Raw genomic sequence first — 15,819 nt, 5'->3', positions numbered from 1 at the left:
GTTCTGATTGGCTAATTGAATTACGTCATCATCGCATTAGCACCTCATTCGCTGGACAAGCTGCGTTGCATCACATGACCTAGTTTACGCGATAATAAGACAGAGCAGACGGACCCAGCTGAAGTACTTTGCTGAATAGTATAAATGAATAATTAGGATTGAGCTGTATTTCGTTTGGCAGAAGTTGATCTTTTTTTAATCTAAAAAAATTAGTGCTGTATTTTTCTGGTATGGTGAGTACACTTAAGGCCAGAGTAATGGGAGAGAACATGGACCTATTCGAGCATCATTATTTCTGAATTGTATGTCCAAAGTATATAAAACTATACATTTTTGGAAAGGAAATGAGTCAAGGAATCCCATGGTGACGTCAGATTTGTTCAAAAATCTCGAGTTTTTGAAAAAATAACAAAAATTCACTTTTTTACCCCAATTTTTTTGTGACAACTTAGAAAAAAATCCATTCGGAGTAAAAAAAATTCAGTTAGCTTTTCATGAAGAAGAAACATGAACTTAGGGAAGGTTTTTGCGCCTTGACTACGTTGGACATACACGCAGAGTTGCGAATCGCGCGCGTAATCATAATATTTCGCATTCGCGCATTTCTGACTCATTATTTCCCGCCAATTTACTAAGCTGTCTTGAGCCATGTGACTTTTTATAGTTGAAAGGAGTGAAATAAATTAAGCAAAAAGTTGTATTTAATCAGTTTCAAGTGAAAGAATACATCTTAGTGTTGATAAATATCAAGCAATCTCAAATTCGGGCGTGGACGAATGTGTCTTCCATTACTCTGGCCTTAAACCAATTCTTTTCAAACTCACCTAGCATGAGATCTCTTGCAAACAGAAGAGCAGATACGGAGATAGAAGACATGTTGAGAATGGCCAGAGTACTAACATAATCTAATAACAATATAAGACTACAACATAGACAAAAATAGATGGGCCGGCTGTATGCTATCACTTGGTTGTGACCCTGTGAATGAGGAAGAACACATACGGGAGAATCTAGATTAGTAACAATGCTCTCATTATCCAATTATAATCATTTACACTGTTATTTATACATGAATATTGGCATAACCCAAATAACAGTTCTATAAAGAAGAAACCGCTGGACTTTGTCATCATACATCAGTGCACAGGTAACATCAAATTAGGATCACACAAAAAAAAAGTTGTTTGGGCCTGAATGAACAGCAAGACATTGTTTATCGTCTCACGAAATTCAGGGTTCGCAGGTGGAAAAAAACATGGTTTTAACAGCTTGGCAAAAACAGTTGTTGCCGGCAGAAATGGCAAAAAATAACTAAGTGATAAATGGTTTACTTTTTTAATCTCACAACAAATTATTAAGTTACAAAAATACTTTCCTGAGTGTAACAAGGCCATATTTTGTAATTATAGGTAAGATATTAAGAAATGGGTTTTCATTGCTCACTAGTGCATTTAACTGAAAGGCTGCGAACTTTTTCACTTTAAGGACTTGATGAGACAAAAATTTGACTGACTATATGTGAGTTTTTGCCAATATTTTTGCCGGTTTAAACCAGGCAAAAACTGGGAAAAACAGGTTTTTGGCAGTATCAGAACCCTGATGAAATTAGTCACTTACATGCATAGGTGAAGCTGCATCAGGTTGTACGCTCTGAAAAGTAAAGATAAAACATCATCATGTTATATAAATATGACTGATCCAATCAAGTATACTTTGTTCCACTAGTAACAGGTGAAAAGCATTCTGTTTTTTCTCATCAATAATACCCCAGAGGTGTACCGACCAGGGGTGGGATGGGGGAAAAGTTCTCCTCGAAATACTAAAACAAAAAAGGCTCTAAAGACCGTGAAAAATTAAAGGGACAAAATTGACAAATAGTTGTAATGGCCACACAATTGTTATAATTTAGGCACATTTTATTATTATTATTGCTGTTGATTGTTGATATTGAACTTTGTCGTTGTATTGCATAGCAATATGGTTTAAACTAGTTATTAAAAAAAGAGAAAAATTCCTGAGCAACCTTGTGAAAAAAATTGCAGTCTCAACATTTAACAATATTTGTCGGCAAACAATATTTTGGATCTGTCAGTGGGACGATTTGGAAATACCAGGTATCCCAATATCAAAAGAACACTTGGAATAGATGTTGTGTCAGACTGCACATCCACCATTTTATATCTATCAATCCATGTTGTAAATTTCACCTAATTCTAATTGAAAAAGGTTTAGCAGTAAAATAGCAAAAGTATTGTAACTGCTGAAGTTGTTCACAAACCAATGATCATCTAGGTTTATAAGATTGTGAGATTCATTGTCTTTTAGTCTTATAATTGCTCCTTACCTTCAATAGAGAATACTGAGAGCTTGCAATAACAAAACAAAACCAGAACACCCAAAAGTCAAACAAGAAGTCTTGTTTGAGAACAAAAAATCCTAAAACAGCTACCAGCACCGCCAGCAGTACTGATAAACAGCTCTCAGGAATGGTACGATTCCTGCAAACAAACAAAAACACAGAATTGTGGGTCAATTAGTAAATACATCAATATCAAGTAGGAAGCATGCACACACCAAATACAAGTAACAATGGGCTATTCCAATTGAAATCCATACGCCCCCTATGGCAGACAAGACCTAAATCTCCCACACAGGGAGTGTAAATTTCAAATGGGGTTACCTGAATGGGCGACTCCATTTGAAATCTACATTCCTGTGTGGGAGATTAAGATCATGTCTTCCATAGGGGGAGTATGGATTTCAACTGGAATTGAGCAATTTCACTCAGCCATTAACCATTTTATTGTCATCGAATTAAGTACAATGGGTAAAAGGCAGTATTGTCACCTACTATGAATTGCATCAGGATTGCATCACTGGTACGTACAAGAAAACAATATCTCTTCACTCTCACTTGTATTGTGATTTTGTATGTATTCTAGTTTTTTGCTATTTGATGAGTGAAAAATAAATGAAAATTACATCATCAAATGAAAATAAAAATGGTGGAATATATGTATTTGTTGGTCATTGTTGGAACAAGGTACAAAAGAGAGCATGTTCAGTTCATCAGGAACATGCAAGTATGGGAAATATCATGCATTGCAAAATTACAGCACTCCATCCAATTACCTCTGTGAAACTATGTTGCTGATTCTATACGCGGATCTAGGGTTTCTCTACCGGAAGTCAATTTGTGCCGAAATTCCTTCCCACAATGCAATAAGCGTTTTTCATAACAATAGATACAGTTTGGAGTTAATCAATATTCTTTGTCATGCAATATGCATATTGCATTGTGGGAAGGAATTTCAGCACAAATTGTCTTCCGGTAGAGAAACCCTAATTCCACATATTAAACCCCTTCTGAACACAGTTAAATGTAATTGTAATTACATTTGTTGTGAACAGGTGCATCAAGTAGCACACAATGTAATAACAAATAACTATAGTCCATTTGGCTTCCAGTAGCATCCATATGTGTCATGTGATCAAAGGCGGTGTGTCTGTAGTGCACCACCACTTCGCAATGCATCATCCCCTACTGATGAACTGCCTTTAATCATATATTTATCACACACATACGCTACTGTCTCAAGAGAGCCAAATAGACCATAGAGATTAGTTCCTCATTCCTTCTTACCTGTCAAAGAGAGCCAAAAACGCTAGTCTATCATACTTGATTCGTATTGTCTTCCAAGGCAAAATCCAAAACCTATAATTATGCAGCACTTTGGCCTTCTTTTGACTCCTCCTCTCCATACTAATTATACTATGAGCCTCCTCCCCTAGACTCAGTTCAAGTTCACCAATGTTATTCTGTCTTCTCTCCAGCATACTCTGTAAGTGGAGTTCACTGAGGAACTCCTCTGGAAGATCCCAATTTTGAGTTCTTGGTTGTGAGGAGATGTTTTCTAGGATGGAGCCAGGTAGGACTATATTTGCCGGTCTGGTGTTGTACTTTGGTAGTGTTATTACGGTGGAGTCGGAATGACAACTGGAACTTTCATCCCTGCAAAAACAGGTGCATACAAAAGTTGATAAAGAATTAATATTTTAATGAAAATAAATCATTAGACGCATCAACATTTAAGTACAAGTGCATTATTTTTTCGAGCAACAAGTGATACACCTATTTCATACACAAGAAAAAAATCCATGATTTTTGCTATTTCTATAACACTAAAATGCTGGAAAATACAAGCAAATATAAATCCATCAACCCACAAGAAAAATGAATGCGTCCGAAAGCACTGCGTGTAGTACGCAGAGTGCGCGCCTGTGCATTATAAACAATTCATACACTCTAGAACCACAGAGCCAATCAGAGAATCCATTAGAAAAATACTCGGAGTACATTAATATTGTATAATTGCACAGGCGCGCACTCCGCGTACTACTGGATGTTGGGTGGTATTCAAATTAATATAGCTGATATTGATTTATGATTGATTTATGAGTGGTCTTTACATTTGGACTCATTTGCAACATAATCAGGCAAAATGAGCTATTTTGTCGCTCAAACTAATTTTGAGGCTTCCTCAAATTCTTTTGCATATCCATGTTTTCCATTGAATACCACCTATACCACTGATTAAATATCCAGGTTCAAAGTTGAACCCTACAAGTGGAAAGAGATAGCGAGTAATTTGGACTTACCAGTCAGGTTTAGTGGTGCTAGCCTTGGTCCATACAGGAGGGTCTACGTTCGCTTCGGCTTCCAGACGAGTGGCGACGCCGGCGCTGTTCTCATCAAACGTGTACGTCATCCAGTTACCTGTATTTGATATTGCACGTAGTAACAGTCTCATCAGTCCTACGAGTCAGGCGGTGATATAAATTATGTAGGAACACTGATTTGGTACAAGTCAATACAAGAGTCAAACATGTGCTGAAATTTACACTGCTACCCTCATCTTTGGCATATTGATTTTAATGTGTCCTAAGCTCAACTCACAAGTTTACTTCAAATATATTTATTCTTTGATAAGCAGTTTTGAAATTCACCCAAACTTTGCATCGTGAATAATTTAATACAACTTTCATGCCATAGTGTCATCTTGGATATATAGGGAATGGAAATTCTCAGATGTCGGCTGTATGGAGGAATTTTTAAACTCAGACCCATGAATGCAAGCACAGGTTTTTGTAATCGAGTCAAAATTTTGACCATCAACATGCCCTCAGGGATGCCGGTGGCCTGAAGTGACTGCCTGAAAAAGTGCACAAATTTGGCCTATAAAGCCCCAAAACGGGCTGAAAATTAATAAAAGTGTCGAAATTGGAGTAACAAAAAGTAAGAAATCAACTTGCCTGAAAACTGGCATCTCTGTGCCCTGTGACTTTTTCCTTATATGTATCCAAGTTTATACATGGAAGTAACCTATTTTGACCTTATTCCACATTTGTGTGGGTGTTCATTATATCAAACTGGTATTTGCCACAATGTGCCTCATTTAGTAGGGCCGAGTCACACATTATCACGATGCAGTCGTTTAAATCTTGTCAATTTGGTGATGAATTTAAAAAAAAATTTATTGTTGCAAAAATGCTAGAGCATTTAGCAATTTTCATCTTTTCTCATTATTGCTTCATCTCTTACCATGCTCATCTTGAAAGCAGTGCACAGACCCGGGTGATGTATCCTCATGAGTTGACGCCATATATGCCCCTTCCCCTCTGGTAAGAGATGCCAAAGCTGCAAGGTATGGTGTTGATGACGGGGGCACGGGAGATCTTCTACGCATAGATTCTGTTGATAAAACCATAAAAATAAGTGATTTACTAAAAGTGTCACATACCAATCACAATCAGGTAATCGTCAACCTTAGAGAGGCATGTGACCTATATGGGAGCAATTATGGTGGTCTTTTTGGTGGATAATCCAGGATTGACAAAAATGGTCACTTCAACAAGGGATTGAGATGAGAGGTTGTGAATGGCTATTAATACTGTACAATGGGCTGATTATGCATGATTTCCATCTGAAATCCACACAACCCTTTGGAAGACATGATCTTAATCTCCCACACAGGTTGTAGATTTTAAATGGAGTCGCCCATTCAGGTAACCCGTTCAAATTCACACTTGTTTTAAAGATTAAGGTTAAATATCTTCCAAAATATGGAGTGTATGGATATCAAATTCAAATAAAATAACCCATTGTGCACACTTTATAGGTCAACTGAGCTATCCCCGTGTATTTTATCAGCTAATATACTGTGGAATAACCCTTGTTTGAAAGTGGGATCAGGAGATACCTCAATCCGCATTTCCTTTACAAACTTTCATTGGGCCGTTAGGTCAAAAATTAAGAAATAACTCGATTTTCTGGTCAATTAAGCCAAAATAATGAGGTAAATGAAAGAAAAACCCCAATTACTAGCTTGGCAGCTTAACTGTGGAGCTCTATGACCAAGAAGATATTAATTCAAAAATTGTTCCGTTGTCCTTCAAAGACAACAAATCTGGCTAATTCTAATTAGGTGCAAGTTTGCACATGTGTAAACATTAAGCTCATACCGGGTACAATACAAATGCACGGCTTTAAGGTGGTACTACACCCCTGATAAATTTTGTGATTATTTTGCATTTTTCTCAAAAATAACTACACACTGGTAACAAAAGTTATGTATATTATAGGGCAAGGAATCCAATTACTTCACTGAAATTTCAGTGATTCAAGACAAGTAGTTCATTATATACGTTAAGAAATGAGGTACATTCTAGCGGTACCTCTGTTTTTATCATAAATAATGTACCGCTTGTTTCGAGTCACTGTAATTCCAGTGTAGTGACTGGATTCTTTGCCCCTATAATATACATAACTTTTGTTACCAGTGTGTTATTATTTTTTGAGAAAAATGCAAAAATAGTCACAAATTTATCAAAGGGTGTAGTACTGTCATCAAATCCCTCACGGAAGTATCCTGCGCCTCTCGAGCCACTTCCGGTCCTGCCGGGACTCGAACCCACGACCCTGGGTTTAAGAGGCGAGCGCGCTAGCGTATAGACCAAAAGAGGACTTCCCCGTCAGGTCTATAACACACTTATACCTCCGTGACATGCTCCCCCTCCTCGTAAGGCGCATCCTTGCGCCTTACTTCCTCTGTTTAAACTGGTCGTCCTTGATACAAGGCATACTCGGCCAGACTGGTTGTCCTTGATACAAGAAATACTCGGCCAGCCATTTTTGTGAACGCCTAACCCTTTCCAATGGGTGATCCCCCTGGTGTTAAGAAACACCAGGGACCACCGCTGCCACCATTTATGTCACCAAATCCCTCACGGAAGTATCCTGCGCCTCTCGAGCCACTTCCGGTCATGCCGGGACTCGAACCCACAACCCTGGGTATAAGAGGCGAGCGCGCTAGCGTATAGACCAAAAGAGGACTTCCCCGTCAGGTCTATAACACTAACGCACTTATACCTCCGTGACAGTACCACCTTAAGTGTTCGGATCAAGGTAAAGAATCAGCTTAAGGTTAGGGTTTGATTAAAACCATTGCAACCTACATACCTCTTCCCTCTATACTACTGGAGCTATCCAGTTGCACTGTCCTATTTCTTCTTCTCTGTAAGATGCTGGCAGGACCTCCATCTTCTTGACTTCCTGATCGATGCCTCTGTCTTGATTGACTGGTCTGACTCAAGTACCTGGCCTGACGTCTTCTACGCCTTCGGATATTTGGGTTAACTGGAAAAAACATTGATACAAACTTGTTCAGTTTTCTTCTAAGTGAAATTTCTAGCAAGAAGTTAAAATATACACAACCAATTACCGTATTCGTCCCAATAAGCGCCCATGCCCCAATAAGCGCCCACCCAGGGTATTTTCAATTTGCTAAAGGGTACCACTAGTGTTGAAGTGACGGATAGACATCGATACAGTGAAATAGCTGGGGGATAGAAGTCCTGTGTAAACTTGCAATACATTTTGTGCATCAGAAAAACTACTAGAACGTCTCAAGCTAAATAGGATTGAAAATCATGGCCGGGAGTGGCTGCTACCTGGCTTAATGTTTTTTTAAGGATGTGCAGTCTTGAAGGTGTTAGTATTATCAAGCCCAGGATATATACTACATCCTCTTGTCGGTTCACTCAGTCTACTGCAACTGCCCCCCCCCCCTTGGGACGGCGGTGGTGGGTTGATCCCGGGGGTTGATCGCTTTGGTCCCGGGAACCCCTCTCCAGTTGCAGATACTGTCATGACATCAAAAAGGATTTTTATGCTTCTCCATCTAATATAAAAAGGAATTCAGCTTAGGGATGAAATCAAAACTCAACCGGCAGTTGACCGCCAGTTCCATCCGGTTGTTATTGTTTTAAACAATGGGAACCGGACGGTCAACCGACCGTCAACCGCCGGTCGAGTTTTGATTTCATCCCTTACCTGCTTCCTCAAAATGAGAACGCAAGGAATCTTCTCGTATGACCCTACGCATCATCCTCTGAAGGAGACGACTACTGGTGCTACCCCCACTGTCCTGACTTGTGTCAATGTCATCTTCACGACTGGTATCTTCACCTGCAAAATGCAAAGTCACAACAAAATCACTCAAAACTAAACTATTATGCATTTTTAAAACAAATTACTTTTAATTGCACAAAGACTTTATGTTCATTCTAAATTTATGATGTTCCTCAAAAGTTACCTATACATTTCAGAGTAACTAAACACCTTTTGGATTATAATGTAATTGAACATGTTTCTATCTCAAAGATCTCGGACCCAGTAACAAAACCATTATGTATTTACAGATACCTACTGAAACATCTCACTATGAATAATGCCCAACAATTTAAGTTCACTTCTAAAAGGTGTGAAACGATCCAACAAAGTGAATCAAGTTTCAAAACATTAAGTTAAATTCAGGTGATTTTTTCAAAAGTAGCTAGTTACTCAATAAACAAAAATTAGTTATTAAAATCACTTCATCAACAATTTAGTTGTGGGTAGAAAATTTTCACAAAGGGGAGACGAGTTCACATCAAAACCACCACATGTGGACATTTTCCCACTACTCACTAGTACTGTTACTGAGGGTCGGTCTTCTCTTAGGTATAGCGCCCTCGCGAGCCCTGTTCCTGGGATCGTGTTTCAAGTCTGGTATGGCCATGGCACCTTCTTGGGTTGGGGTCAAATCATCATCCGCATTAGCCGCCCCTTTATTTAGTTTGTCTAAATCAAACATTTTATATAGTTGCATTTTAGAAATGGGTACATGCGTAAATGCAGAACAGGATAATAAGCATATTGGTGCATCTGATTACCGTATTTCGTCAAATAAAAGCCACCGGGGGCATTACGTTTTCCAAAGGGGAGCGTTTATTCAAGGTCAATTTTAGAATGATAATTCCCGTTAAAATCATTAGGTAAACTTAAAACTCACGCTAAAATGACGAACTATGAACTAGAAACACTGCTTCACTTCCGGGTTTCCAATCAAGATTTTCGCCAAAACGTGACGCTATTATCGACCATGTGAGCAACTTGGTAAGCTTACTACACAAGATAGCATAGAAATATCGGCATTTTTGAAACATCTTGGTTGAAAAAAGTGGTGGGGGCGTTTTATTGGAGGGGGCGACTATTTGACGAAATACGGTATGTGCATTCTTCAACAAATTTGTTGATGTTAGTTTCCATTTGGTATCAAGGGCTCAGATAGCAACGTTTGCACTTGCAGAGTATTTATAATATATCGTCAATTTCAAAAAATTATTTGATATCAGAAGGACATTCCTCGTATTCAGAATACAATTCCATATATCTGATGTGCTCTCGTATCGCACAAAAATAATGTGCAAGCGTTGCTATCCAAGCCCTTAAGTTTGTTGTAATTTTTATTATCAACAGGAAATAACATTCAAATTGTTAAAAACTTGCAGGTGACAGGAAAAAACAATTTGTTTTTGAAGTCAGTATTTATTCTGATTTTGGTTGGAAGAAAACACATTATATAAGTCATGACTGATGCACAAATTTGCTTTGGACTGTTTGAAGTGCGATTAGTTAACAATCTATTTAAATCATCATTTTTTGCAACTAAGTTATTTTAACGTTATGGAGGAACCTGCAAGAAGGACAAAATAGTGTGCTATGGGCTATACAAACTGAATGTGTTGTCGTCTTTATGCAGAAATTCACATGAAAGGCAGAGGTTTTCACCCAACATCATAGACCACATTTACAATGTCCCAGTTTAAGGCTCCTTTGCTTAAACAGGTAGGCTTATGGTAAACATTTTATAAAGAGCTACTGACTAATCAACCCCTGATGGCGTAATTAGCAACAACATACTAAAGGAGGATATGAAACAAAACTAAGGTACGCTATTTTCTTCCTCATGTCACATGAATTATACACTTCACACTCAACAAAATTAAAAACATTGTAGTAGTATTAATTTTAAACTATGGAAACAATGCCAACATAAATATAACACAGAAAAAGACTGGTAGTACATTACCTTGATCTAGTGGGGTTTCTCCTTCAATACCAAATAGCCATTGTAGCCCTGTTGAACTTGAAGTACTCCTAGATGAACTGAGTGCTCTGTCCGACCCTAAAAAGGCTGATCTCTCCGACACCAGTGTGCTATCATCTTCCGAGCTTGTGCTAGACGAGCTATCAGAATGCAGCTTCTGGGTTGATGTCAAAGTGTGACTGGAGCTGCAGACTTCTTCAGGCTCAATGCGAACCCCACCAATGAGCATGTTTCTCATAAGGTTATCAAAAGATTCACCCAACTCTGTCCTATTCAGAGATGAATTCTTTCTATCAAGCCCAAGTTCATCCAACATGGACGACTCATCGTCGTTCTTCTGGGCACTATCCATCATAGCGGTATCGCTACAACTTGTGTTTGATTTAGGCAAGGATCTGTGTATAGCACCTTTGCTCCTGATTGATGGATGTACACTACCGTGTGATGGTGTACTCCTAGTTCTTCGTATTCTAGTGGAAGGCAACGATGGTTCACTGGTACCACTGAAAAAATTATCACCAAGCACCTCTTTAACGAGACTAGATTGAGATTCAATGGAGCCTATAGATCCTCTCTTCTGCGAACTCTCGGGTGGCTCGTGTTCGGGCTCGTCTATACTTAAAACCTCGGCTCCTTTGATACTCAAAAGTTCTACCTTGGTTTCAGGGGCAGGCTCTACTGTAGCATACTTTTGCCTACCTCTTCTATTGTCTCTTGCTCTTTGTTCTGCACTTTTAGGAGAGTTTCTAACATCACTACGTAATAGTTTGGGCGAGCCCCTATCTTGACTACGTCTGCGACTTGACGACAGCCGCCTTTTCCCCTTTCGATTCGGATCTCTGGTCGATTCTCTTGGTAATCCGTGATTTTTAATCATAGCCAGCAGTGAATCCGAGTCTGTGCTTGTTTTGGCTGATATACTCTCTTTATAAGACAGTCTTTCCAAGTCTCTTTTGCTCATTTTGGGCCTAACACTACTACTATCCACATCAAGTTGCATTGGCTTACTTGTGCGAAACAGGTGATCAGAATCCGCACTTGCTGATCTCCTCCTGAAGCCTGGATCTTGCAAATCGGGGCCTGCCACCCATCTTTCTTCCCGTTCCAGTCTTTTATGTGTCCTGATAAGGTCTGGCGGTGGTTCTTGCAAAGCATTGGCACTATCCGATGGTACAGATCCATCAGTATCGCTGGGGTGAGTATTAGTACCGGTGGCTGCTGCCTGGACTTTGGCACTTCTTCTTCCAGTGGGTCTAGAGTGGTGACGAGGAGATTTCTGCTTGTGTTTTTTGATCTTGGTTTCTTTACTTGGCACTTCTGACACTTCTGTAAACAGCAAAAAAAAAATCATCAAAGCTTACAATGGCAATTCTGATGTACTACTACTACTATTAAGCCATTTGCAAAAATAAATTACCAAGGCAGCCGTCAAAGTGCAACCGAAATAAGAAAAAGACCACGCAAACACAGTTGTTAAGGTGCATCATGTACTAAAAGGAGGAGCATCATTTAAGGGATCTGGAATGAGCGTTTTGAGCGTTTTGACAGTATTTTTTGTGGGACATGAGAGCACATCAGACATATCAAATTGCATTCTGAATACGAAGAATGTCTTTCTGATATCAAATAATTTTCACTTTTTGAAATTCACGATATAATACAAATTTTATGACAAATTATTAAAATTTGATATTTTTCACATTTTTGATATTATAACAGTCCTCGAAGTAAATTTCAAAAATCTGATGATATATTCTTAAAGTGTAAGTAGCTGGGAGGAAAAGCCGACGATCAATTGAAAATTTTGACCTTTCATATTAAAGATATGGATTTTTTCCCCAAAAGACCTAATTTTTTTTGGTGTTTTGAGAAAAAAATCCATATCTTCAATACGAAAGGTCAAATTTTCAATTGATCGTCGGCTTTTCATCCCACCTACATACACTTTAAGTATAACTCATCAGATTTATAAAGTTTACTTGAGTACTGTTAAATATCAAAAATATCAATTTTAATCATTTGCCATAAAATGTGTATTACATTGCTAATTTCAAAAATCAAAATTATTTGATATCAGAATGACATTCTTCGTATTCAGAATGCAATTCGATATGTCTGATGTGCTCTAATGTCCCACAATAAATACTGTCCAAACGCTCATACCCCAGCCCTTAATGAAAGGCATTGGTGAATAACTTCCCAGTATTATATGTACTTTCTCTATCAGTATTCACCGGATGAAAATGACCATTAACCAAATTGGTTAGTTGTACGATTGGAAAGGGGAACTTCATGCTAGCAAATGTTTTGAGACCAATGCATGTGTTCCTCTGTGCATAATTTACTTTACCTGTATATTTAGTTTCTTCTGAACGTGAAGTAGTAGCTTTGGAGGGCTTAAAGACAACATCATCACCAAGACCTATTGGCTCAGTAATGTTACTTAACACTGCATCACTAAAACCATCAACTGTAGACTCTGAAAAAAAAAGGAAAATGTAATTTCACTGCATAAGAAAATTTGACACATAAATTAGGGACTGCAGTAATACTCATATAAGGAGGGGTATGATTATTTTCAGTTGAGCTAGGCCATGTCAGAGCTTTGGTCAGAGAAGAGAGAAAACCGCACCATAAATCAGCCCATAGGTGACAGACACGAAACAACAGGTTACAGGATTTACAACAGGTTAACCCATTTTTTTTGTCTTGTTGTATATCTTGGTCAATTCTCGCTATTCGCAATAAGGGCGCCGCCAGCGGTTTGCGATGTAATCGTGATGTATCATGGGAAAATTGTGATGTATCATGGGAAAAGGTCGACATCAAGTCCGCGCAATAACTGAATATTACCATGCTATTACATAGGAATTAACGTGACAATATTTTTTAGTTTGTCAATATCGATTCGGTATTACCTTTTATTTCGACAAAAAAAAATTAATTGTGCACATTTCAAATCACATTATTAAGTATTATTGAGTATCGATTCGCGTGTAACACCTTTATTTTGACAAACTTCCCATGATACATCACGATTACATCGCAAATCCGCTGGCGGCGCCTCTTATTGCTAATATAGAATTGAGACCAGTATTCATTTTAGCCTCTCTTGTCCATCTATTGTCTCATACAACACTATGAAACCATTAGGTTTTGGCCTGGCTAAATATGGCAGCTGAAAACAATGCATGCATTCTCACCCCTTAACGATTAAAATTCAAATAAGATGTTAGTATTAAATAAAATAAATAAACAGAACTAAATTCTAGAGTTTGCCTGTGGAATCAATAATGAACAGTCTTGTTGTCACTGCAAGCATCCAATTGGTTTGAGCAGCACGCTGTTGTGACGTCTCATACAACATATGTGACGTGGCATGTCAAAAGGAGGCACTTCTGGGCAAGACCGTGAATGGAGAAACAGCCAAAAAAAACCCAAAAAAACAAGCCAGGTATGATTTTTATGGAATTTGAGTTTTCTACAAATTGGTGATGCTAATATTTAATGTTAAAATGTTGTCTAAAAGTTTCGGACTGAAACTTCCTCTGCAACATGCATTCTTTTTTCACTTTTAAGATGTAAACTTTGATCACTTTCCCACAAAACATTGAACTTTAAGGACTATATCTCATTTTTTGTTTTAAAAATCGGAATTGGATAACTTGGCTTAGGAATATCTGATTTCAACAAACAAAGCAGTGTTGAAAAGGAAATTATCTCCATTTTAATAATAAACACGTCAAAAGAAATAAGTCCCCCTCTGAACATGTCGTCATAACATTGTAAGGTTTTGTTTTGTACCAATAAAACTAACTTTGAAATAACTATATGACTGTTTACTAAGTGCTGTGTGAAAATGAGAGATTTCCATGACTTCAGGGCTGAATGAGCCTAAATTGAAGGCAAAAACTGCCCTTTTCAAAAGTCACAAAGTAGGCCTATGCTTGTCACAAAAGTTGATTCATGGCTTGTTACTAATGGAAAACCCTATGTGTTTGAGTGCAGTTTAAAATCTTCACCAAGTGAACATTTACAGTAATGTGTATTGATTCTTGATCATTCAGCCATGCAAATCCCCTTGGTGCAGAGTTCAGCATAGTGAGTTGTAAGATGGCCAGTTCCATTCCTTGTCCCAATACGCCTTGCAGTTAACAAGCATAGGCCTACTTTGTGACTTTTGGAAAGGGCAGTTTTTGTCTTCAATTTGGGTTCATTCAGCCATGAAGTCATGGACATCTTTCATTTTCACAAAACACTTAATAAACAATCATATAATTATTTATTATATAAGTAAGTTTTATTGATACAAAGTTTTACTTTACGATGTTATGACGAAATTTTCAGAGGGGGACTTATTTCTTTTGATGTGTTTATGTAAAAAAACCTCAAATTGACCCCTGCCCAGAGCGAAGTGCCTCCTTTTGGCATACGGATACCACATCACATGTGTTCAGGAAACAATGATATTGCAAAGAGAACCTTAAGTGTTTAAGACTACATATTACAGTCATCCCTCTTCCTTCTTGTCTCTCTCTCACCTTTTGCTGTGGACTTTGATGGCAATGGAAGCTCGGCATCCAGTGAGGATAAACTATCTAAATTCAGGTTCTTTTCTATGGTATCTAACGTGCTGAGAGCCTTAAGGATGTTATCATTTGTGTTCAGGAAACAATGATATTGTTAAGAGAACCTTAAGTGTTTAAGACTACATATTACAGTCATCCCTCTTCCTTCTTGTCTCTCTCTCTCACCTTTTGCTGTGGACTTTGATGGCAATGGAAGCTCGGCATCCAGTGAGGATAAACTATCTAAATTCAGGTTCTTTTCTATGGTATCTAACGTGCTGAGAGCCTTAAGGATGTTATCATTTGTGTTCAGGACACAATGATATTGCTAAGAGAACCTTAAGTGTTTAAGACTACATATTACAGTCATCCCTCTTCCTTCTTGTCTCTCTCTCACCTTTTGCTGTGGACTTTGATGGCAATGGAAGCTCGGCATCCAGTGAGGATAAACTATCTAAATTCAGGTTCTTTTCTATGGTATCTAACGTGCTGAGAGCCTTAAGGATGTTATCATTTGTGTTCAGGAAACAATGATATTGTTAAGAGAACCTTAAGTGTTTAAGACTACATATTACAGTCATCCCTCTTCCTTCTTGTCTCTCTCTCACCTTTTGCTGTGGACTTTGATGGCAATGGAAGCTCGGCATCCAGTGAGGATAAACTATCTAAATTCAGGTTCTTTTCTATGGTATCTAACGTGCTGAGAGCCTTAAGGATGTTATCATTTGTGTTCAGGAAACAATGATATTGCAAAGAGAACC

The 15,819-nt window shown here is 38.2% G+C and overlaps 1 protein-coding gene across 2 annotated transcripts in view; it reads right to left on the bottom strand.

The window, feature by feature from the left end:
• LOC140153632 (pecanex-like protein 1) overlaps positions 1-15,819 on the bottom strand; it is a 77,473-nt gene that overhangs the window by 30,075 nt on the left and 31,579 nt on the right. Inside the window, exons 5-15 of one of the 2 annotated variants that reach the window (XM_072176427.1) lie at positions 12,841-12,969; positions 10,473-11,816; positions 9,029-9,181; positions 8,393-8,527; positions 7,520-7,696; positions 5,603-5,752; positions 4,660-4,816; positions 3,644-4,012; positions 2,345-2,498; positions 1,618-1,650; positions 825-978 (exon numbers count right to left, since the gene is read on the bottom strand). In XM_072176427.1, coding sequence (XP_072032528.1) covers positions 825-978; positions 1,618-1,650; positions 2,345-2,498; positions 3,644-4,012; positions 4,660-4,816; positions 5,603-5,752; positions 7,520-7,696; positions 8,393-8,527; positions 9,029-9,181; positions 10,473-11,816; positions 12,841-12,969 — 2,955 coding nt within the window. The remainder of the gene's footprint in view (positions 1-824; positions 979-1,617; positions 1,651-2,344; positions 2,499-3,643; positions 4,013-4,659; positions 4,817-5,602; positions 5,753-7,519; positions 7,697-8,392; positions 8,528-9,028; positions 9,182-10,472; positions 11,817-12,840; positions 12,970-15,819) is intronic. The other variant, XM_072176428.1, reaches the window with a different exon arrangement.

This window comes from Amphiura filiformis, chromosome 5, assembly GCF_039555335.1.
Source record: "Amphiura filiformis chromosome 5, Afil_fr2py, whole genome shotgun sequence".
Taxonomy (NCBI): domain Eukaryota; kingdom Metazoa; phylum Echinodermata; class Ophiuroidea; order Amphilepidida; family Amphiuridae; genus Amphiura; species Amphiura filiformis.
This window is presented reverse-complemented; position numbering and strand designations above follow the sequence as displayed.